This window comes from Erythrolamprus reginae, chromosome 2 (assembly GCF_031021105.1).
Source record: "Erythrolamprus reginae isolate rEryReg1 chromosome 2, rEryReg1.hap1, whole genome shotgun sequence".
Classification (NCBI taxonomy): Eukaryota; Metazoa; Chordata; class Lepidosauria; order Squamata; family Dipsadidae; genus Erythrolamprus; species Erythrolamprus reginae.
This window is the reverse complement of record NC_091951.1, coordinates 119,235,511-119,259,703: the sequence shown is the minus strand read 5'-3', so window position 1 is coordinate 119,259,703 and position 24,193 is coordinate 119,235,511. Positions and strand designations below refer to the sequence as shown.

Sequence of the window (24,193 nt, the reverse complement as noted above, 5' to 3'; positions counted from 1 at the left end):
GAATGAAAGAAATGGAAGGAGGGAAGGAAGTAGAGAAAGCAAGAGAGAGAGAGAAAGCAAGAGAAAGAAAAAAAGAATGAAAGAGCAAGAGAGAAAGAGAAAGAAAGAAAAAGAAAGAAAGAGAAAGAAAGAAAGAGAATGAAAGAAAAATAAAAAGAGAGAGGGGGGATGAAAGAAATGGAAGGAGGGAAGGAAGGAGAGAAAGCAAGAGAAAGAAAAAAAGAATGAAAGAGCAAGAGAGAAAGAGAGAAAGAAAGAAAAAGAAAGAAAGAAAGAAAGAAGGAAAGAAAGAAAGAAAGAGAAAAGAAAGAAAGAGAATGAAAGAGAAATAAAAATAGAGAGGGGGAATGAAAGAAATGGAAGGAGGGAAGGAAGGAGAGAAAGAAAGAGAAAGAAAGAAAGCAAGAGAAAGAAAAAAAGAATGAAAGAGCAAGAAAGAGAGAAAGAAAGAAAGAAAAAGAAATGAAAGAAAGAAGGAAAGAAAGAAGGAAAGAAAGAAGGAAAGAGAAAAGAAAGAAAGAGAATGAAAGAGAAATAAAAGTAGAGAAGGGGAATGAAAGAAATGGAAGGAGGGAAGGAAGGAGAGAAAGAAAGAGAAAGAAAGAAAGAAAAAGAAAAAAAGAATGAAAGAGCAAGAGAGCAAGAGAGAAAGAAAGGAAGAAAGAAAGAAAGAAAGGCAACTCCAAAGAAAGGCTCACTGAGCATGAAAAGAGAGACCGGGATCTCCACTTGCCTCCCCCTCACGCCTCGCCCTTCCCACCCGGCCGCCCGCACGCGGTTACCTGCTCCCAGCGCCAGCAGCAGGAATTCGAGCGAGTAAGCCCAAAAGAAGCCATTGGCTCCGGGCGGCGGGCGGTGTTCATGGGCCCCCCGAACCCCCGGGCCAACACCTCCGGAGGCCGAAAGGCGCGGCTCTCTTGCCCTCGAGTCGCAATCCTCGGGGGGACACAAGGCCGGCGGAGAAGCCGGCCAGGCTCAGCCCTCTCCCGGCTTCCCCAATTCTGCTTCCCCAGCAGCACGGCTTGGCTTCGGGAGGGCCGAGCTCCTTCCACGGCTGCCATCGGGGCTCCCTGCCTGTCTGCCGGCCTCCCTGCCTTCTTTCCTCGCGGGGGTGGGAAGAAGGTGCGGGCCGCGGTTGGAGAAGCTCCGCAGAGGCAGAGTTCGTCGCAATCGGGGTTGGAGAGTTTTTGGCGGGCGCTGGCCCCCCCATTATTCAATTTGGCCGGGCCCCTGACGCCACTCCCAGTAGTACCGGTCTATTGGCGGCCCTGCCCAGATCAAACACAACCCTGATACAGTCCTCAATGAAAATGAGTTTGACACCCCTACACTACACCATACTGGTTTTCCTTCAGAGTAAGTGCTCCTTAGTTCAATGCCACATGGCAATAATAAACTTTGTTCTGTAAGCTTACTCACACCTGTGAAAGGCATTAGAACTGGAAGAGGTCATCCATCCACCAAATCTGCAACAGAATCATTTGCCAATCTACAGAAGGTGTTTGTGTGGGGGGAGATCCTAAGTAAACAGTGGCCTGGAAGCTGTTGACAAGTTCCAGATAAATCTCTGAATAACTACAAACTCATTTGACAGAGTTATTAAGCCATAGCCCACCATTTGGATAGGTGAGATTTCTAATCAACTAAAATCAGTAATTTTTTTGCAATTGATGTCACCCAAAATAACTTTGAAACACCTATGTGTTTATAGTCTCATTTTTTTCAAGTGTTATTTACAAACTACAATAAAAAAATTAGAATACTAAAATACACTTAAAAATTCATAATTGGCCCCCCCAAAAGCCTTTAACCTTAGAATAAAATGGCTTGTCCATTGTTTCAATATGGTTCTTTTAGTCACCAGCCTCTCTCACTGTGCTCAATATAACAATTCCTGATAAGCAGTCAGTTTCCCAAGTTTCTGTGTATAGTTCAACATTTTAAGCAGCGATCCTCAACTCCTGTCTGCTTGTGCTCATTCAGGGCTTCTCCTTTTATAGCCATTCTCCCTCCAAATACCAAATACTGGACAGCAGGAGGGTGGGAGAAACTGCTCTACATATTTCCTTGCAGGTTGCTTGTGGCTCACTTGTTTCATCTTGTTTCATCTTTGCTGCAAAGTTTGGGAAAGAAATTGGATGATGTTTCCTGTCCTTCTCCAAGCATTTTGAGAATAGAGTAGAGTGGAGTGGAGAGTAGAGTAGGGTAGGGTAGAATAGAATAGAATAGAATAGAATAGAATAGAATAGAATAGAATAGAAATATTTATTGGTCAAGTATGATTGGACACACAAGGAATTTGTCTTTGATATATATTCTCTAGTGTACATAAGGAGAATAAAATACATTCATCAGGAATAAAAAGATACAACATCTAGTGATCGTCAAGGTTACTTATAAGCTATCAAATTCTACTGGAAACAAATAAAAACAATATAAATTGAAAGATACAAGCAACATGGTTATAGTAATAAATGGGAAGAGATAGATACTAGTAAGGAAGAAATGGAAGTCTAATCATTAAATGATTAGGCTTTCAACAAAAACAAAAACACCAAAGTTTGTCATTTTGTCTTTGGTGTGAATACTCCTGCACCTTCTAGAGGCACCTCTGTGTGTGTGTGTGTGTGTGTGTGTGTGTGTGTGTGTGTGTGTTCAATTTCATTTCCATATCACTCAAAACCTTATCAGAAATTACAGTATAAAAGCCAAACCAAGAGTAGAGCTATGTATGGAATACCAAAACACAGGCCTAAAATTATGAGAACACTGCTCACATCAATCACAGTATAACAATGGGGGCAATATTCATTCAAGTATTCTGCTGGACTCACAGGCCACTGACAAGCAAAGATAGATTCTAAAAATAGTGATGAATCTTAAAGCAGAAACATGGAAGTTGCTAACTGATTTCCAAATGTTCTAGCAAACTCCTCTATTAAAACATTTCAGAAGAGCTCTTGGAGCATGTTGTGAGCCGCCCCGAGTCTAAGGAGAGGGGCGGCATACAAATCTAATAAATAAATGAATGAATGAATGAATGAATGAATGAATGAATAAACAAACAAACAAACAAATAAACAAACAAACAAAGCCTGCCAGCCAGCCAGCCAGCCAGCCAGCCAGCCAGCCAGCCAGCCAGCCAGCCAGCCAGCCAGCCAGCCAGCCAGCCAGCCAGCCATTAAATATACAGTCTAACCCTCCTTATTTCAGCAATGGTAATACATAGATGTAGGTGTCGATGTAGAAATGGATATAGATACAGATATATTTTAGATACTGTAGAGATATAGATCCATACACTTATCCATATCTATCTATTCCAAGGTTCAGTGAAAAACAAAGTTCCCACTGGCATCTAAAATTATCTGCAATCTGTAGGTGATTGAAATAATATGACTCTGCCAGTTCCAGATTTTTCCATAATCCAGAGAAGGAGCAGAAACAGGCATGTCTGCTCCTCTTAAAGACTCCCGAAGAACTGAATCGAGCAGGCCCAGTAGGACTCTACGGCGCCCTGCTTACTTGCGCGACTATGGACATTACAGAAACTAAGAGGGGAGGGATGTTATGTACCAACGTACGGAGTACGGATTTGCATAGCTGCCGCTGATTGGCTAATCTAGTGGCGGGAGAAACAAACTGCTGTCAGTGGCTAGCGGATTTCAGGAAAGCTCTTAAAAGTGGCTTCCCTGCAGCCTGCCGACACTCCATATTAGCTCTAGCTAATAGACCCTAAAGGTGCTGAACTGTTGCTATGTCTTGCCTCTTCAATTACGTGCAAATCCAACACAAACCAGTGTTTTTCTTAACTACTCCCATGTTTGGTGTTTGCTTTGAAAAAGAACGAATTATTTGATACTTAATCAAAACAGCAAGGAACAGCCTTCAGTTATACTGTTATATGCATGTGTGGATCCCTTTTCCCCTTTTTGTTGGAATCTCCTCTGATTATAAATGCAGTTTCCTGTTATTTGACATGACAAATGAAACAAATGAAAGCTCTAAAACAGAGCTCACATTTAACAGAAAACTGTGCTAAAACTTTGTTCCGTTTGCTACAATTCTGTATTTAACTCCTTTAACAATAAAAGTAATCCAGAAAAGCTTACGTCTGGCCTTCTTTCTTCTCTCTGCCTATTTTCTTTCTAGACAGAGACAGGGATTGAACTGGTACTTCACAAACATATGGCTCTTGTCCTGCTTTTTTGTTTAACACTTTTATTGATTCAATACTATAGCATACAGTAGACATATTCAAAAAGGCTTTACAAGGATTCAGGGAAAACACAGTACAGTATACTACCTTGCTCTGTATGTTGAATGATACTTTGATGAGGTGGGTAATACCTATAAAATAAAATAATGCTTGGAAACATCTCCTCCTGCTTTGGACATGCGATGACATGGAAGGTATCGTTACTATTTTGGCTCCTTTTGCTGAAATCCTGCTAAATTTCTTTTCCAGGACTGAAGACCTGAGCCCAAGGAAGGAAAAGAGATGTCCAGAGGGAAATCACATTTCCTGCCATGACAGAAAAATCTGACCTGCCAATGGCAGATTACAATCAGCCCAAGCTTCTTTATTGCAGCAATGGGGGTCAGTTCCTGAGGATCCTTCCGGATGGCAAAGTCGATGGCACAAGGGATAGGAATGACAACCACAGTAAGCTGCTGCTATTCTTATGATTAGTTTGAATGGTCCTGATACATTCTGGCCAGGGGTGGGTTCTAACTTACCTTGCTGCCAGTGTGCTTCCTTCGCATGTGCAATGCAGAAAAATCCGAAAATAATTCCAAAAGAAAAAAGTTGAAAACAAGATGGTGACACATGCGCTGTGCTGGAAACTTGGCTTCTGAGCATGTGCAGAAGAATTTTTTTTAATCCCCAAAAAAACCTTCAAAAAAATTTTTTTTTTGTTTAGAGATGGCAGTGCCCACGGACTGGCACCAACTGAAACAGTTCCACAATATCATTGTGACATCACCAGCACGTCTATATAGCAAAGCATCTCATTTATTTTTACAGCACTATAATAATAATAATAATAATAATAATAATAATAATAATAATAATAACAACAACAACAACAACAACAACAACAACAACAACAACAACAGAGTTGGAAGGGACCTTGGAGGTCTTCTAGTCCAACCCCCTTCTTAGGCAGTAGTGTTGGGCGAACTGACCCTGCAAATATATACCGAACCCGAACCTGAATTTTTGCAAAAGTTCGGCAAAAGTTCAGGTTTGGATTCGGGAGAGCGCCAGGAAGCGCCGCCACCCAGCTGTCACCTTCAGAAACAGCCGAGCTGTCAGCCCATTGGGAGGCAGAAAAGGAGGTGGGGAATCCCATGAGGAGACGTCCTTCCTGGCAATATCTCTATCTAGATTTCAGCCACAATAGCCCACCTTTTAGGAAAGTTTACACAGCAATTGACCTGTGGTACCAGCACTCTAAAAAGGACTACAGGAAAATTGGACATGTTTCTGCTGCAGCAGCAAAAGCTATAAACATGTCTTGTAAGTGTTTAAAGCTTGTAGCTGCTCTCCTTTATATACACTGCTCAAAAAAATAAAGGGAACACTTAAACAACATAATATAACTCCAAGTAAATCAAACTTCTGTGAAATCAAATTGTCCACTGAGGAAGCAACACTGATTGACTACCCATTCCGCATGCCATTGTGTACATTCAACTTTGTACAGAACAAAGTATTTGATGAGAATATTTCATTCATTCAGATCTGGGATGTGTTATTTGAGTGTTCCCTTTATTTTTTTTAAGCAGTGTATATTAAATTTTCTACTGACATTCCTTTCTTCCTAATACCCATTGGCCTGTTTGTTTGAAGAGGCATCCTTGCACGAATTTAAAGTCTGTTGTCTTACCAAGACAAAATGCCTTTTATGTCTGTTTGTGCAGGATGCATTCGCAGCTCGGATTCATTTTCCTGAGGGAGCAGAATCTACTGAAAAGCCTCTTCTGTGCCATAACAGCCTGGAAAGAGGAAATGAGAAGGCTAGAGAATCTGCAGGCGTCAATCTTTATTTCTAAGGACACAAACAATTTGGTCTATTGATCCAAAGCTTTGCTCTTTGTGCCACACTCAATAAAAATGCCCAGTTGACTGAGAAGCTGACAAAACACAGTTTTAACCCTTCTCTTACCTATTATTAAACTAGAAGCATGACGTTCTGTGGTTTTTGCCACTGCAGTCCAGTTTCAGATTTAATGTTCTTCACAATGGACTACTCCAGCCAAATATTTCTGTATTAACAAGAAAGGTACAAGGAAAAATTTTAACCCATCACTCAGTCATCCTAAGTGTATAGAGGCAAAATAACCAATCAAATGCCTGAGATTTATGCCCTATTAGCAGGAAGGGATAGAAGTAGAAGAGACAAGGCAGAGAGTCAAACCCTCTACCCTCTTGTTTTGTCTTGAGGTTTTGTTTTGTTTTGTTGATGCCTTCTAATTACCATATTTTTCAGAGTATAAGACGCACCTTTTTCCTTCCTAAAAGAGTCTGATTATTTGGGTGCATCTTATACTCTGAATGTAGCTTTCCCTCCTCCCAGCCCTAACTAGCTGCTAATGATCTTCCCAGCTCTTGCCTTGCAGGCTCTTTCATTGTTACTCTCTGTGAAGAATGTTTTCCAAGCCCTAAGGTTTTGCAGGGGTTTTTTCATGGCTCCACTTGCACCGAATGTTTCTTTCCAGGTGCTAATGATGTTCTCAGCTCTTACCCGCTTGCAAGCTCTTCCATTGTTACTCTCTGTGAAGAATGTTTTCCAAGCCTTGTCTTTGTAGGGGGGGGGAGTTTCATTGCTTTACTTTATTTTATTTATTTTATTTATTCATTTGTCCAATACACAAATGCATAGGAAGAAAAATAGACATGTAGTAATATATATAAGGGTAAAGTGAACCTAGAGGAGAGGATATATGAAAGAAAGAAAATATATATGATAAGTGAGAGAAAGGAAAGACAATTGGACAGGGGACGAAAGGCACACCAGTGCACTTATGTACGCCCCTTGACTTACTTGTTCCAAATGTTTCTTTCTAGCCATAACCAGGTGCTAAAAATGTTCCCAGCTCTTACCAGCTTGCAAGCTCTTTCATTGTTACTCTCTGCGAAGAATGCTTTCCAAGCCATAAGTCTTTGGAGGGTTTTTCCCATTGCTCTACTTGCTCTGAGTGTTTCTTTCCAGGTGCTAATGATGTTCCCAGCTCTTACTGGCTTGCAAACTCTATCATTGTCAGTCTCTCCAAATAAAGTTTTTCAAAGCCCTAACCAGGGGATAAAATAAGAGATTAGTATTCCAGTTGATTGCAGAGTCAGTCAGATGTTTATACTGGGTTTGGAATTTTGGTCCACTTATCAACTCCTTCCAAAAGACATGGGGTAGGCAGATATTGGTTTTTTAAATAATATTAAAGGTGTTACTATAGGATACAATATATTATTATGGTTCATTGCACAATCAGCCAGATGCTCAGACTGGTTTTGGCATGTTTACCTATCAAGTGTCTGATGTGGATATTTGATGGTATTATCATTTTGGTTCATTGCACAGTCAGCCAGATGCTCAGGATTTAGCTGGATTCCACCCATCAAGTCCTTACTAAGGACCTGAAATACGCAGATGTGGCTGTATTAAAAATATCATCACAGGAAGTAATCATTATGGTTAATATTTGTATGCATATCCTCCCAGATTTAGTGCCACCTACGGTAACTAAATAGCTGCATTTAGCTGACTTTTATTTTAAAATTAAGCAGGATCAAACATCTGGCTGAGTGGGAGACTCTCAGGGAATCCCAAGATTCTAGCCTAAACTATTAAGTTAAAAGAGAAATCCTACCAATGGCAAATGGCAAATGACTTCGGTGTTATAATCAAGGGATCTACTTGGTTGAATCACTAGATGACCAACATCTGAGCTCCACTCAAGGGGAATGATCTTTACTTATTAAAAAAAATAGAATTCAATTATTCCATGTTTCTATTATTCAACAGATTTTATGTGGTAAGAAAATAATATGGAATTAGGTTGAATACATGGATGGATAACAAGCAGTGAAGGGCTACCAAATTTTTTACTACCACACTGTGGCCGTGGCTTATGCAGGACACCCTGCATTTTCTTTCAACATCTTTCAGTGCAAATTGGGTGCTCCGGGGTGGAGCTCCATTTTCGCTACCCCACTGCGTTCCACCCCATCCGGGCAGTAGTCCTCCCCTGGTAACAAGTGAATGTTGCCAACATCTGGATCAGATGTGTGATGACGGTGCAGCTAACATTTTATCTTGAACGACCCTACATCTGCTACATTGCATCCAGGGGTGGTGCAATGTAGAAAAGTGGCCTTTGGCAAGTTTTCCAATGCTATCAGTTAATCTGACTTTCTCTTCTTTTTCTTTGTGCTTTCAGAGGTTTACAAATTGGCTGTTTTCTTTATGAACGGCATGACTTTACAGTATATGTGCATGATTTATTTACATCTTCTTCAGCATTTTATCTTTTTCTGCATTGCTAACATATTAATCTACTACGAGAACCTTGAAATATTTGAAGCTGGGATGAAATTTTATGCCTGAAATTCCTCGTCAGTGAAAATTGGGTAGTGAGGTGGCAGAAGATGAAAGAATAATAAGTCAACCTTTATTGCGATTATTTGTACTATATCAAGATAAACAGTGTCTGATTGCACATTGGCACACACATGTGCATAACTACCTGGTTTCTCCGTAGGGTCTTCTGTGCTTCTCTTTGTGTATCACACATTGCTGAAATCCAGCTGGATCCCTTGGTGCAAGAGGTGCTGAAGATGGAGTCAAATGCACAGGCCAATTCTAAGAAAAGCACTTATTTTACAAAAAAAAGAAAGGCCACAAGAACACTTGGATTTCCTCCCCTGCCCCAGCTCTTCTCTCTCTCTCTCTCTCTCTCTCTCTCTCTCTCTCTCTCTCTCTCTCTCTCTCTCTCTCTCGCATTTACATACTCATGCTTGCACCCTCAACACTGGGCTGAATGGAGATGATCTCATCCTGAATAAATACAGCAAAGGACAGGCAGGAAGTCGCTAATGTAGAGTAAACTGGCACGTTGCCTTTCTGAAATCTTGCTCAAGCGCTAGAGATAGGAAAGCAAACAAGGCAGAGGTTCTGCAAAAGCACAAGTGTGCTTCCAGTTTTCAAGAACAAGCACAAGGAAAAAGGAAGGTTCTACATTTAGGCAAGAAAAACAAAATGCACAGGTACAATTTATGTGATACCTTGCTCAATAGTAGTAACTGTGAGAGGGATCTTGGAGTCCTAGTGGACAACCATTTAAATATGAGCCAGCAGTGTGCAGCAGCTGCCAAAAAAGCCGACACAATTCTAGGCTGCATTAACAGAGGGATAGAAGCAAGATCACGTGAAGTGTTAATACCGCTTTATAAGGCCTCGATAAGGCCACACTTAGAATACTGCATTCAATTTTGATTGCCGCAATGCAAAAAGAATGTGGAGACCAAACAATGTTGTTTGGCAGGCCCCAGGGGAAGAGCCTTCTCTGTAGCGGCCCCGGCCCTCTGGAATCAATTCCCCCCAGATATTAGAATGGCCCCCACCCTCCTTGTCTTTCGCAAGTTACTCAAGACCCACCTATATCACCAGGCATGGGGGAACTAAGACATCTCCCCCAGGCTTTCTTATATTTTATGTTTGGTATGTATGTGTTGTATAGTTTTTAATTGTTGGGGGTTTTTATATAATTTTTATTATTAGATTTGTTCCATTGTTATACTGTTTTTTATTACTGTTGTGAGCCGCCCCGAGTCTTCGGAGAGGGGCGGCATACAAATCTAATAAATTGAATTGAATTGAATTGAATTGAAAGAGTGCAGAGAAGAGTAACAAAGATGATTAGTGGACTGGAGGCTAAAACATATAAGAACGGTTGCAGGAACTAGGTATGTCTTGTTTAATGGAAAGAAGGACTAGGGGAAACACGATAGCAGTGTTCCAATATCTCAGGGGTTGCTACAAACAAGAGGGAGTCGGGTGGTTCTCCAAACAACCTGAGAGTAGGAGAAGAAGCAATGGGTGGAAACTAGGTCAAGAAGGGAAGCAACTTAGAACTAAGGAGAAATGTCCTGACAGTTAGTTATTCTGTGGAGCAGCTTGCCTGCAGAAGTTGTGAATGCTCCAACACTGGATGTTTTTAAGAAGATGCTAGATAACCACTTGTCCGAAGTGGTTTCCTGCCTAAGCAGGAGGTTGGACTAGAAGACCTCCAAGGTCTCTTCCAACTTTCTTATTCTATGTGAATGAGAGAAAAACCATTTGTATAAATGTTGCCAGGTTTAATAGAGGAACCTCTTATTGTCTCCATGCTCATGTTTTTATTTTATTTTATTTTATTATTTATTTTATTTTATTTTATTATTTTATTATTTTATTTTATTTTATTATTTTATTATTTTATTATTTTATTATTTTTTATTTTTTATTTTTTTATTATTTTTATTATTTTTATATATTTTTTATTTTATTTTATTTTATTATTTTATTTTTATTTATTTTTTTATTTTTATTTTTATTTTATTTTTTATTTTTTTATTTATTTGTATGCCGCCCCTCTCCAAAAACTGAAATAGAGAAAAAGCAATGAATTATAGTTGGTAGAAGCCGTCAGGAGCATTGACTGCACTTCCCTGGTCTAGGGCAAATGGAGTCAAAAATAAGTCAGGATGGCCGCCACAATCGTGGGTGGGTGGGTGGCTGTGTGTGTTTATGTCTGTATGTCTGTGTTTGAGTGTGTGTAGTTGTGGACGCTATCTTGACTTTTTCCTTTACCCCCAAATCCCAGAGACAGTGTCACACTGGTCAGGACAGGTATCCAAATTAAAGCATCCTTAAAAGATCAGAGCTTCTGTTTGAATGTAAGACCATTCAAGTCTTCCCTCTGGGGCCATAGAGAATTTTTCAAGTGTGGTATTTTTCCAGAGGTATAAGACAGCTTTTTTATGGTACTTTCCATTCCCCCAATCTTTTTTTTTTATGTAGGTCACACATACCTGCATTTCAAACCAAGCAACTTCAGGCTTTTTTGAAGCTGCCAAAAATAGGCCCAAATTCAGCATGAAAGGTACAACCTGATGCTCTAGGATGGTATGCTACTCTAATTTTTTTTCCCAAAAAGAGGTGAACCCCCAGAATTCCTTAAAGTGAAGCCAAGGAATTTAGTGCTCCAAGTGACAGAAGAAGAACATTATTAACCTGGGAAGTAATGATATTAATTCGATTTATTTTATTTTTTTAAGTCCTACATTAACATTACTTTTGTTTGTTCCTGCCCATTTTTTGGGTCTGTGCTTTTCTATGACTGAGAAAATCCAAACCTTTTGCTTTTGTTGTCATAAGACCATAAGAAAAATCCTGCTGCCTGTTAATTCAGCCTTTGGTTTTCAGAAATGGACGGATATTCTGGGTATTCGCAAACCAGGAGCACACACACATAAAGGCATTTTGTTTTCATAGTTGTTGGGTGATGACAACCTTTGAATTAGTTACTATTTCCTAACAACCACCTGATTTAGTGTTCAGTTCTGTTTTTACACATATGAATTTATTTCTTCTACCTCTGTTTCTAACCTGAAACTCCCAGAAGTTCTGGCTAATATTTCCCATAGCTGGGAATTCCAGAAATTGTACTGTAATTCAACACATATTGATAAAATTCCAATTTGGGGAAAGATTCCCTAACACATCAGGGAGGTAGGCAAAAAGGAAGGGAGGGAAGGAGGGAGGGAGGGAAGGCGGAAGGAAGGAAGGGGAGAGGGAGGGAGGAAGGGAGGAAAAGAAGGGAAGAGGAAGGAGGGAAGGAAGGAAGGAAGGAAGGAGGGGGATAAGGGAGGGAGGGAGGGAGGAAAGGAAGGGAAGAGGGAGGAAGGAAGGAAGGAAGGAAGGAAGGAAGGAAGGAAGGAAGGAAGGAAGGAAGGAAGGAAGGAAGGAAGGAAGGGCTAATTAGTGTGGTGGGGAAACCATTAGGTATCTTGAATTATAATTTTCTCTCTCTTTTCTCCTGGAAGTAGTTTCAAGCCAACACAGTCTTTTTAAAAAGTATGTTTGCTAACTAAATGCTAGAAATGAATTTATTGTAAATGAGTTATTAAACTTGACATCCTGATGAAAAAATATTTACAGAGGAAACTCTTTAAATGGTTATGTGCCAGTGGAATAACCCTAGTTACAGAGTACACTTCTTTGGTGCAGACTGTGTAAATAAACTTGGGTAGTGCCCTTACTTTCACAGCCCATTAAACTAATGCAATTATATTTGTATAGAGCTAGGAAGGGATTCAGAAAATCCTTGGTTCTGTCTCTGAAACCGGTCTTGGCAAGTTGAGGTCCCTGATCAGCATGAGGTTCTCAATCCTTCGTTTTGCAAGCCAATCAGGCTAAACCATACACATTTTCATGCAATCCGAAGTTCCTAGGATAACACCAATGTACTGTATCATCAGTCTTGGGCCAATTTTGGCAATTAACTTAGTCCTCACTGCACAGCTTCAACAATAGTCATGTATTAACAGTGGTTCATAATCTGTCTTTTTTTTTTCTTTCAAACTATAGTTCAGTTACTGCTCAGCACAGAATATTTTGGGGCGGTGTACATAAAGGGCATCGGATCTGGATTGTACTTGGGCTATGGATGTCAATGGACGCTTACATGGCTCGGTAAGTATAAAGCTCCCATGCTATTAACACTAGGGAAGCTTTGAGGATAGCAAAGATCTTGTAGTAGAGAGCTTGGAATCAAAAATCATTCACATATGCACAATTAAACGTCACTTATTTTTGCTGCAGGCTGGATGCTTTTGGTCAATCTTTATTTCTGGAAAAGAAATATTCGAAAACAATATTCAGAAACATTGTAGCTATTAGAAAGTGGCAGTGTTCCTCCGATTGTGATGAAACCATTAGAAGGAACTGAGACATATTTAAATCTAAATGAAATAAGATGCATCAGGTTTGCTAGGTTTCGCTGGTCTATATAATATAAAAGAATTGATGGGAAGACTTACTAACAGCCTCGCAAGATAAATGATAAGTACCTTGCTAAGCAACAAGGATCTGGAGCAAAAAGCAGCAGATACTCAGGTTTTCCCATCTTCTAAAGTTGGACACAATCATAATGGTCCTTCAGCACTATAAATGGTTTGGTCATTGTATTTGCTTCCCTTCTGAATGCTCCCAAACTCTTTTTCTTCAGCAGTTGCCAACAGCAGAGTGTGTGTTCCTGGAAAAATTGGAAGAAAACAATTACAATACTTACAAGTCAAAGATGCATGCAGATAAGAACTGGTACGTTGCCTTGAAGAAGAATGGAAACAGCAAATTGGACCGAAGACTAATTTTGGCCAGAATGCAATTCTTTTCCTTCCTCTGCCAGTGTCACCTGATTAGATTGCTTCTGTCCCTGCATTAGAAAAGTTGTCTTCTAAAATTAAGTAGCCAGTGACCTTTCCCATACTGGAAACAAACAAAAAGATGGACCACAACGTACTTGAGATGGAAAATATATACTGCATCTCTAAAATGTGCATTCGGCTTCAACAATTCCATTGGCATCCCATAGCATTATGTACAAAATGGATCTGTTAACATCACTAGAAAAGCATTTATCTTACTGTATAGTTTCCATAGCCATAGACAACCTATAATAGAGCTTCCCACTTTGAAAGTGCATATTCACGAGGCCCATTTCAAGGTTATATAAGACAGCTTTTAAGAATACCTATGTATCACACAGAAGAAAAATATTTAAACTATACTGTACAAACATTTAAAACCAATAGACTGGGTGCCAAGGACAAAGAAAAACATATATATTCATTATATATATATTATGAATATTCATAATTATGAATGTAATTTCCCAGTCCCAAGTGGTTTAAATCACATAACATTATTACAATGAAACTATAAATTATACAAGTCAATCAGACTGAAATCTAAGTTATTGACATATTTAACTGGGTGCCTATATATCATGACTTAAAAGTTTGGGTCTCAGCATTAGTTTCCCAGTATTGTTGTGAGGTTTTCAAGTACAGCCAATTGTTTTGCACCAAGCCAGAAAACTCATGGGCACAAATCCCACCAGCTGTATATTGACAGTTCTCAAGTTACGAAAATTGAGCCCAAAATTTATGTTGAAAAATTTGTTAAGTGAGTTGGGCTGCCCTGGACACAATTCCAAGGAATGCGACGGAGCTACAAGTGTAGAAAGAAAGATGGAAGGGAGGGAGGGAGGGAAGGAGGGAGGGAGGGAGGGAGGAAGACAGAAAGGGAAAGAAAGAAAGAAAGAAAGAAAGAAGCTACAAGTGTAGAAAGAAAGATGGTAGGAAGGGAGAAAGAATGAAAAAGAAAAAAAGGAGAGAAGAAAGAAGGAACGAAAGAAAGACTTATGACCACAATTGAGTCTAACACTTTGGTTGCTAAGCAAGTGTTGTTAAGTGAATTTCACCATATTTTACAAGTTGGCCATGTCTACCTGGTCAACTGACCACCAAGCCACGCCCCCTGAGGATAAGTTTGTAGCACCAGGGGGTGGGGAGTGAACTGAAAAAGTTTGGGAACCACTGGTTTAAAAGAAGAGATTAGAAGTGCACCAACTCTGCCAGATTTTATCAGATGGGCAAAAGCAAGATATGCAGGAACCTTATTAATATCCAGATCAGTGGTATCATATGGGTTCGTGGGTTTAATTCCAGAAATGACTTATTGAAAGAATAAGCCAGTGAGAATAATTATACTATTGTTATAAAGATAATGTATATATTACATGTACCACAGCCATTCAAATGGAAGATAGGAGAGCAAAAGTTAGGAAAGGATTATTGGAGAATTGAATGAAAACTATTATAGGTGTCTACTACCTTGCATATATATAATTCAGAACTTTCAAACTGAAAGATATACATTGCTGATTGCTGCATTGTCCTGTGCTTGAAAATAATGTTTGCGGAAAAGTGCTGAAGTGCCCAATAAGCTGCAAGTGACAAAGGCATGTTTCTCCTTGGATAAAAAGGGCCCACTCGTTCATGGTCCTGGATTATGTTAGTCTACTTGCATAGAGCTCTGTTTTCTTTGGTTGTATTGGTTTGTGCACTGTGCTTCTAACTAAAGAAAAATTACAACATAAATATTTGCCTGTTTTATTCCAATCTAGCCACTCAGGAGCCATATAAGTAGAACAAACAGGAATAGGAAGGGGATATGGCCGCGGAACATTTTGTTAGCAATGAACTGCCTGTTCCAAGTCTGGCACTGCAACTCCATGAATACCTACAGCCCATTTCCTAACTAAAATCCCAAATCAATTTTCTGCAAAACATAATTGACCCAAGATTCAAAAAATTGTTGCATGGCTTGAGGGCAGAGATAAGATCTAAAGATAGCATTGCATAGGGACAACCCGCCTAGCCTATCAGAGCACATGATCTCTTCATTAGGATCTAGGGTAAGGTGACTATATTTGAACATTGGTAAAGGGGGACACCATTGACCGGGGTGGTGGGGGATGTCTTGATTCTTGAGCCATCCAGAGACAATAAAATGCTCCCTTTCTCTGGGCGTTGGGAGAGGGAATAAACTTCTTTCTCCCAGTGCAGTCCAGAGAGAATAAAACACTTCCTTTCTCTGGGTGCTGGGAAAAAAGGAAGCGTTTTATTTTCTCTGGACTGAGCTGATAGAAGCTTATTCCCTCTCCCAGCACTCAGAGAAAGGAAGCGTTTTATTCACTCTGGACTGCCCAGAGAGAATAAAGCACTTCTTTTCTCTCGGCGGTGGGAGAAGTTCCCATGCTTGTCATGCATTCTTTCCAAAAATCAGGACTTTTTAAAAATGTTGTGGGACGGGAGACAAATTGTTAAAAATCGGGAGTGTCCTGCCAAAAGCGAGATGTCTGGTCACCTTAATCTAGGGGCCAAATGAAGAGCTGGATTCCATGATCAGGTATATTGTCCAATTTAACATCTCATATTCTGTCTATGAAGAGAGACAGCTTGGCTGACTCTCAGTCATTTCCTTTTCAGGTCAACAAGGAAAATTCTCCAAAGCGTCCACCAGAAATTATTGTGCACCATCATTGCTCACAGTCACTCATGCCCTCATCACCTCGAGGTTCAATTACTGCAACGCTCTCTACATGGGGCTACCTTTGAAAAGTGTTCGGAAACTTCAGATCGTGCAGAACGCAGCCACGAGAGCCGTCGCGGGGCTTCCAAGATTCGCCCACGTTTCTTCAACACTCCGTGGCTTGCATTGGCTGCCGATCAGTTTCCGGTCAGAATTCAAAGTGTTGGTCATGACCTTTAAAGCCCTACATGGCATTGGACCAGATTACCTCTGGAACCGCCTGCTACCGCACAAATCCCAGCAGCTGATAAGGTCCCACAGAGTTGGCCTTCTCTGGGTCCCGTCGACTAAACAATGTTGTTTGGGGGGGCCAGGGGAAGAGCCTTCTCTGTGGCCACCCCAGCCCTCTGGAACCAACTCCCCCCGGAGATTAGAACTGCCCCCACCCTCCCTGTATTTCGTAAAGTACTCAAGACTCACTTATGCCACCAGGCATGGGGGAGTTAAGATATTCCTTCCCCTAGGCCATTACAAGTTATGCATGGTATGTTTGTGTGTATGTTTGGTTTTATAATAAGGCTTTTTAGTTGTTTTATTAATTGGATTGTTACATGCTGTTTTTATCGGAGAGGGGTGGCATACAAATCCAATAAATAAATAAATAAATAAATGATAGGTATCTGTGGTGATACATTAGAATGAGCTTGGAAGACCAGACCAGACTAGATTAGGTCACCCAGGAAGAAAGATTAGTAAAGTACTTCTATATTGTTGCCAAGATATGCCCCTGTAGCATAAAAGTCCATCTCAGCCCAAGAAAATATTTCCCCATTTTTAAACATCCACTGAATTATAACCCAAGTTCACACATTTCTCAAGATCGCTGTGCATTTCAGTAGTGGAAAATTGTTGTTTGCTTGACATTCTTATTTCTGTGGACATGACAAATGCTTGCACAAAATAATATAACATAAATGCAGTGCCATCCACAAGGGCTCACTATTTTTGCCAAAAAGGGGGAGCGCATAATGAAAGGGAAATTAAACCATATTGGTTAACTTTTGAGCAAGCTTAGATTTCTGAGCAACCAGACATAAAGGAACTTAGGAATTAGCCAGCTTGAAGGTAACAAGCATAAGCACTTATTTGAAAATGCTCCGGAATTTTTTATTTCTGATCTTTGTTCCAATCCAAACACAACAGCAATTTGGGGAAGGACGAATCTCCAACAAATTCAGCAAGTCTTAGCAATTGATACATTGGTAAAATAGTTTCCAATTATAATCTCACAGATTTGTTCCATTTGTGACCTGTTTTCACTCCTTTCAGGATTTATCCTCCTGTCTATGATTCAACTTAACCCGTTCATTCTTCTGCAATCATATAACAAAATAAATTGCCAACCAAACAAAGATCACATCATCTATCGGGTAGCTAGTCATTTTCTTTCGGACCCCCAAAATAAGCATGATGGCTTATTTTCAGGGGAGTGTCTTCAGTGATGGGCTCCTACGGGTATAGTCAGGTACGCAGAATCAGTAGGAAAAAAATTGGTCAGGTATGCAGAACTGGTAGAAACATTTTGATTTTTCCCCCGTTTTTCCCCGTTTTTTCCCTTCTGGGCTCTGGGCATATTTTTCCTAATGCAATAAATGAGGTAGACAAGTAGATAAAAAAATCTGAACAGCCCTCGTCTTCTTTAGTTATTTTATATATATACACACACACAAAAAACAACCCGTGTTTGTGCATGTATGTGTATATAAAATGGGTGTATGTATGTATGTATGTATGCATGCATATATGTATGTAGTGATGATGATGATGTTCGTCCATCATGTTCAAAGGGGACCTTGACATCTAATGGGTTGTGGACATAGTTCCCTCTAAGCTGAGCAGTGAGCAATCGCTCACTTAAAAATCATCATCAACTCAGAGTTTTCCAAACCTGCCCAGAAGCCGAGAGGGAAAGAGTGAGAGGGAAGGAGAGAGAGAGGAAGAGAGGAAGAGAGAGAAACAGATAGAAAAAAGAGAGGAAGGAAAAGAGAAAGAAAAAGAATGGGAGTAAGGAAGAGAGAAAGAAAATCAAAATCTAGTTTGAAACTAGCTCAACTATTTAAGTGGCATTTTGATATTGATAGAGTTGCCCTATTATGAGCTCACTGTTATAGACACACAGTACAGTATTTTATTTTGAAATTCTCTGAGGCAAAACAGGGTGGGTTTTTTATTTGTTTGTTTGTTTATTTATTTATTTAATATTTCTGTGCCACCCAGTCCCGAAGGGACTGCCGCTCAGACACTATACATTTCTGCCCACCCCCCCAAAAAATTAGAGGGAACACTGGTTGTGGACTGTATGTGATGTGTCCACTGTAGTAATTACTTTATGCCTTTCTCATTGCTTTACTATACGAGTTGGACAGCGTATAGTTTTTCTCCATTCTTCTAGCATTTCCATGTACAGTGGTACCTCAAGATACAAACCCCTCGTCTTACGAACAACTCGTGATACGAACCCGGGGTTCAGAAAAATTTTGCCTCTTCTTACGAACTTTTTTCGAGTTACGAACTGGCGTTCGGAGACTGCTGGGAAGCCGCGCGGCTGTTTTAAAAGGTGACAGCCGGGCGGCAGGGCTTCCCAGAAGCCTCCCGAACGCCGGTTCGTAACTCGAACAAAGTTCGTAAGAAGAGGCAAAATTTTGCTGAACCCCGGGTTCGGTTCGGGAGGTTGCTGGGAAGCCCCCCAGGCCAGCTGCGACCTTTTAAAACACCTGCGCCGCTTCCAAGCTGTCTCCCGAAGCCGAACGCGGAAGTTCAGCTTTAGCGTTCGGCTTCAGGAGACAGCTGCAAAGCGGCGCGGGTGTTTTAAAAGGTCGCAGCCAGCCTGGGGGGCTTGCCAGCACCCCCCGAACCCCGGACCCGGGTTCGGGGGGGTGCTGGCAAGCCCCCCAGGCTGGCTGCGACCTTTTAAAGCACCCGCGCCGCTTCGCAGCTGTCTCCCGAAGCCGAACGTGGAAGTTCGGCTTTAGCGTTCGGGTTCAGGAGACAGCTGCGAAGCAGCGCAGGTGTTTTAAAAGGTCGCAGCCGGCCTGGGGGGCTTGCCAGCACCCCCCCGAACCCGGGTTCAGGGTTCGGGGGGTGCTGGGAAGCCCCCCAGGCCGTCTGTCACCTTTTAAAACAGCCGCGCGGCTTCCCAGCAGTCGCCAAAAGCCGCTTTTTTTGCGGGGGTTTTTTTGGTTGCACGGATTAATTGACTTTACATTGTTTCCTATGGGAAACAATGTTTCGTCTTACGAACCTTTCGTCTTACAAACCTCCTCCTTGCACCAATTAAGTTCGTATCATGAGGTATTACTGTATTTCAGGAATTCTCCCTGACTTCTCAATGGTTCCACTTTTGGGAAGTGCCAATTGGGCTTGGAAAGTACATGCCCAACCATCAGATTTTCTTAGCAACAATATGGAAGCAATTTAATCACTAACTTCTTCTGGATTCTCTCTCCCCCCCCCCTTTGGTTCAATTGCTCAATCTAGCCTAAGTCCTAGAATTCCCTTGCAGTCAATCTCCTATAAGCCAATGCTTATTTTGCTTGGCTTCCAAAATCAGACAAAATCAGCTCAGTGCTGCCATCTGCTGAGACACGCATGCAGACTTTAAATGCATTTCTGAAATTCCAAGCAAGGGAAAAAAATATCTACCGGTAATTACTATAGTATATTTATCTCTGCAAAGGAGGTAGAATGTCCTCTTCCATTAACACTCTCCAAATTGAAAACGACACACATGCTTCCACTTGCCCTCGTGTCATTCATTTCCTGCAAGGCATTTTTTTTTTGTTATCGAAACAAATGTGGTGTTAGCATTCTTATATACCAGCGATCTAAACTTCATGTAAGATCCAACACCTGAATATTTAAACAAAAAATTAAGGTTGTGTGGGCCTCACAGGTAAATCAGATAGGACTCACAACCAGATTGCTTCATTGTAAAACCACATTGACAAAATCTTGAAAGTCAGAAAGTATTGCCATCTCGAATATCTCCTCTAAAGCCTGAGAACTTAGGGAAGGTCCCTTCTAAGCTTCTTGCTCTACCGATTGTGTAGCTGCAGGCTATGCTATCTCTTCTCTGACCATTTCCTTGAAGTATCCCTTTGCTCGGGCTCCCAAGATATTTCCCACATATTATTATTATTATTATTATTATTATTATTATTATTATTATGTCAATACAACACAGCAAACGAGATCACTATGCTGGATTTCATATTTCATCACCAGTCGGGCACTTCCCAAGCACCTAGGACTGAGTGATGTAGCAGCAAATTATGTCTGCCGATCCCAGTAAAGCGGCCTTTTGCAATTGACAGATGGAGATTTTGTCAATTCCGATGGTTTTCAAATGTCCGCTGAGATCTTTTGGTACTGCGCCCAGCGTGCCAAGGACCACTGGGACCACTTTTACTGGCTTATGCCAGAGTCGTTGCAGCTCGATTTTTAGATCTTCGTATTTCACTAATTTCTCTAGCTGCTTCTCCTCAATTCTGCTGTCCTCTGGGATTCTAATGTCGATGATCCATACTTTCTTTTTCAGATGTCTGGTGTGTTATGCTTCAGAATTCGGTCAGTCGGAAGTCGGAAGTCCCACAGTAGAAATATCTCCCAAGATATTTCCCGCATTATTATTATTATTATTATTATTATTATTATTATTATTATTATTATTAAAGGCTAGACCATATCTACTGTAACTACAACCACTTTATTTTTCTGGATAACTGTTCCCATCCTGTTTGTGTCAAAGACACCATTTAAGACAATTCTTGGATGAAAAGATTAGCCATGTGACACAGCAGTGGGTTGCTTATGGTTCGGCCAGGTTCTAAGAACTGGTAGTAGCGGTGGCAGGAGGTTCCATCCATCTGCTCAGGGTGCCTCGGTGGCGCAGTGCTTAAAGTGCCGTACTGCAAGCTACTTCTGCTGATCAAATTGGCAGATCTTGATCAAATTGATCGAATTGATTTGGCAGATCAAATCTCAGTAGGTTCAAGGTTGACTCAGCCTTCCACCCCCCCAAGATTTTTGGGGGCAATATGCTTACTCTCTGTAAACCACTTAGAGAGGGTTGTAAAGCACTGTGGAGCAGTATATAAGTCTAAATGCTAATGCTATTTATTAATTGTTTATTAATTTATTTATTTATTTGACTTATATGCCGCCCCTCTCCGAGGACTCAGGGCTATACTTCTACGCATGCGCAGAAGCGTCACACATGCACGCAAAACAGTAATAAAGGGTTGTAGAACCCACTACTGATGTGACATCACCATTGCTCGGGAATGCCCATGGAGGCTCTTTTCATATCCCTGTCAAGAAGCTGATCATGCCATGTAACGGCCACGTAATAGCACTCGGGTCTCAATCGTGGGCTCGCTAACCTCCAACCCAGAGTTGTAACCATGTGAGCTACCACGCTCCTTGGATAATTGTTGGAAAGATGGATTTAAGGATGTATGAGAACAAAGCAACTGCCACACCGCATTTCAGACATAAACAGTACAGAAAATGTCCAGAGATACTTTACTAAAAGAGCTCGTCACTCCTCCACTAGCAACAGAATACCCTACACAACTAGACTTACAATCCTAAGTTTATAAAGCTTAGAAATATGTCGCCTTAAACACAACCTAAGCATAGCCCATAAAATCATCTGCTACAACATTCTTCCTATCAACGATTACTTCAGCTTCAATCACAACAACACACGAGTACACAACGGATACAATCTTAAAGTAAGCTGCTCTAAACTGGATTGCAGGAAATACGACTTTAGTAACCGAGTAGTTGATGCATGGAACTCACTACCTCACTCTGTAGTTTCATCATCTAACTCCCAAAACTGTACCCTTAGATTATCCACTGTTGACCTCTCCCGATTCCTAGGAGGTCAGTAAGGGGCGTGCCCTAATGTTTCTATTTTACTAGTATCTTCAGGGGTGGGCTACTCCCTGGATGCGGGAGAACACAGTGGGGTAGCGAAAATGGAACTCCACCCCAGAGCACCCAATTTGCTCTAAAAGATGTTGAAAGAAAATGCAGGGCGTCCTGCATAAGCCACACCCACAGTGTGGTAGTAAAAATTTTGGTAGCCCTTCACTGAATATCATGTATATAAATATTACTATATCTTTGATTACCACAAATACATACTTGACAAAACAAAACAAATAAAATAAAATAAATAATAAATAAATTTGTAAAAATTCAAGCTTATACCCTTCAGAACAGGAAAATGGGAAAAGGATAAAGACCCTATTGAATATCATTGCTATTTCATATCCCTTCGGATTGGGTTGTGGAGGCCTGGCATTTTAGTGGAATGGAAATCAGATGCAACAAGAGAAAGTAAGAGATGGCTAGCTAATCCTGTTCTTCCCCCTCTCAACTTCCATGGACACAAGGATCCCGTAGCGGAAGTGCCTGATGTATGCACAGGTGACTGGGATTTCTAATTAAACCTGAAAGCTGGAAAATGGTAATATTGGATTTAGTTCTGCTGTTTTCCAGCACCTCATTAACCTCCGGGCATTCCTTTCATTAGACATCTGAAGCCCAGCTATTCCTTACTTCATGTGTATACTTGACACCCAACTGGGGAAAAATGTCAACACTCCTGCTTGAAAAAATAATCTCCAGTAATTGCTCCAGATGGATGAACAAGGGGAAAATGCTGAGGCTGAGGGCCTCAGTCCTGCACTAAGTTAAGCATGTCTGAATCCACTGGTTTCAATGGGTTTAAGCCAGCACAAGTACTATGCCCCAGATTGTGTCAGTGCAGCATTTTAAGAAGCGAGTCTGTTTCTTTTCCTCCAGCTTAAAACTAGAGCTGACCCTCATAAACCTTTTTTCTTCCTTTGTAAGTAGTAGGTAGTTATCAAACCATTTATTAATTAAAATGGAAATGGAGTTCAAATATTATAGGTCTCAAGCTGCAGTTTAAAGAAGGTAAATTTGCTGTGGGTTTGTGAATGGGGAGGACAGGAAAAGAATGCTAAGGAAAAAAAATAGGAGCAAGAGAAGCATGGAATTTTTGGAATGTAAAAACTTTTCCAAAGTTCTGGGATTCTAGTAAATCCTTCCATAGCTATAGGAATAGAAGAGGGAATGTATAGTACATTCTTTTTTAAAAAGACAACTGGTGGAGGTAGACATTGCAATTTTTTACACCCTAAATACAGTATGTTGAGAGTAATGAGTCTGGAAGTTCAAACTATACAATGGAGCAAGGAAGCAGAAAGAGATTTAAACCCCTATAGAGAAAGATAGTTGGTCTTGCACGTATCATTCATCTGACATTGCATTTGGATGCAAAATGTTGATTAAATGGACAATGGGGACAATGGGGAAAAAATTAACAGGCTAAATGCAGATGAATATATGGAGCCTAACTAACCTATCCAGGCTTCATGCTCTGGGGAAACCAGAGCATGATACCATGGTCTATTGAGACTGAAGGATGCCAATGAAATGCAGTTTGGAGCCATATTATTAGGTATGTCCTTCCTCTTTCTTTAAATAACATCTTAATCTAAATAGTAGAATAGAAAGTTGATTCCTTTTGCATCTGTTGAGCCCTTCATCATATTATGAAACGGCAATATCAGAAAACAAAATACCCATGTATTGCCATGGGTATTTTAGATGCAATTTCTTCACTTTTTGTCTCATGTATGCTGAATAGTTCTCCACCATCGCTGGTTGGTTAGTCAACTACTTTGTAGTTCTTCAAGCACATTACAGATCTATATTGTTACAAAGACTGGAGAACGGAATAAGGAATTGTGAGCTAAAAAAATTAATTCCATATTTCCTATTAATCAACAATATTTCCTTAAGTGGAAAATATTGAACTCTAGTGCTGGAAGCACCGTATCTCAGAAGTAGCTCTAAAGCTCATGCTTCTTTTATGAACTTTTCAATAACCCGTTTAATTGGTTATTGAGAGAACAAAATGCTGCACTTATCTCTTTAAGCTGATTCCATAA

The 24,193-nt window shown here is 40.6% G+C and overlaps 1 protein-coding gene across 1 annotated transcript in view; it reads left to right on the top strand.

The window, feature by feature from the left end:
• The window catches only part of FGF1 (fibroblast growth factor 1), a 47,510-nt gene extending 33,136 nt beyond the window's left edge, over nt 1-14,374 (top strand). Inside the window, 5 exon segments of the mRNA XM_070735868.1 lie at nt 4,469-4,666; nt 12,636-12,706; nt 12,708-12,740; nt 13,276-13,399; nt 13,402-14,374. Of these exon segments, the coding sequence (XP_070591969.1) occupies nt 4,531-4,666; nt 12,636-12,706; nt 12,708-12,740; nt 13,276-13,399; nt 13,402-13,469 (432 nt within the window). The 5' untranslated portion in view covers nt 4,469-4,530 and the 3' untranslated portion in view covers nt 13,470-14,374.
• The last annotated feature ends 9,819 nt before the right edge of the window (nt 14,375-24,193 follow it).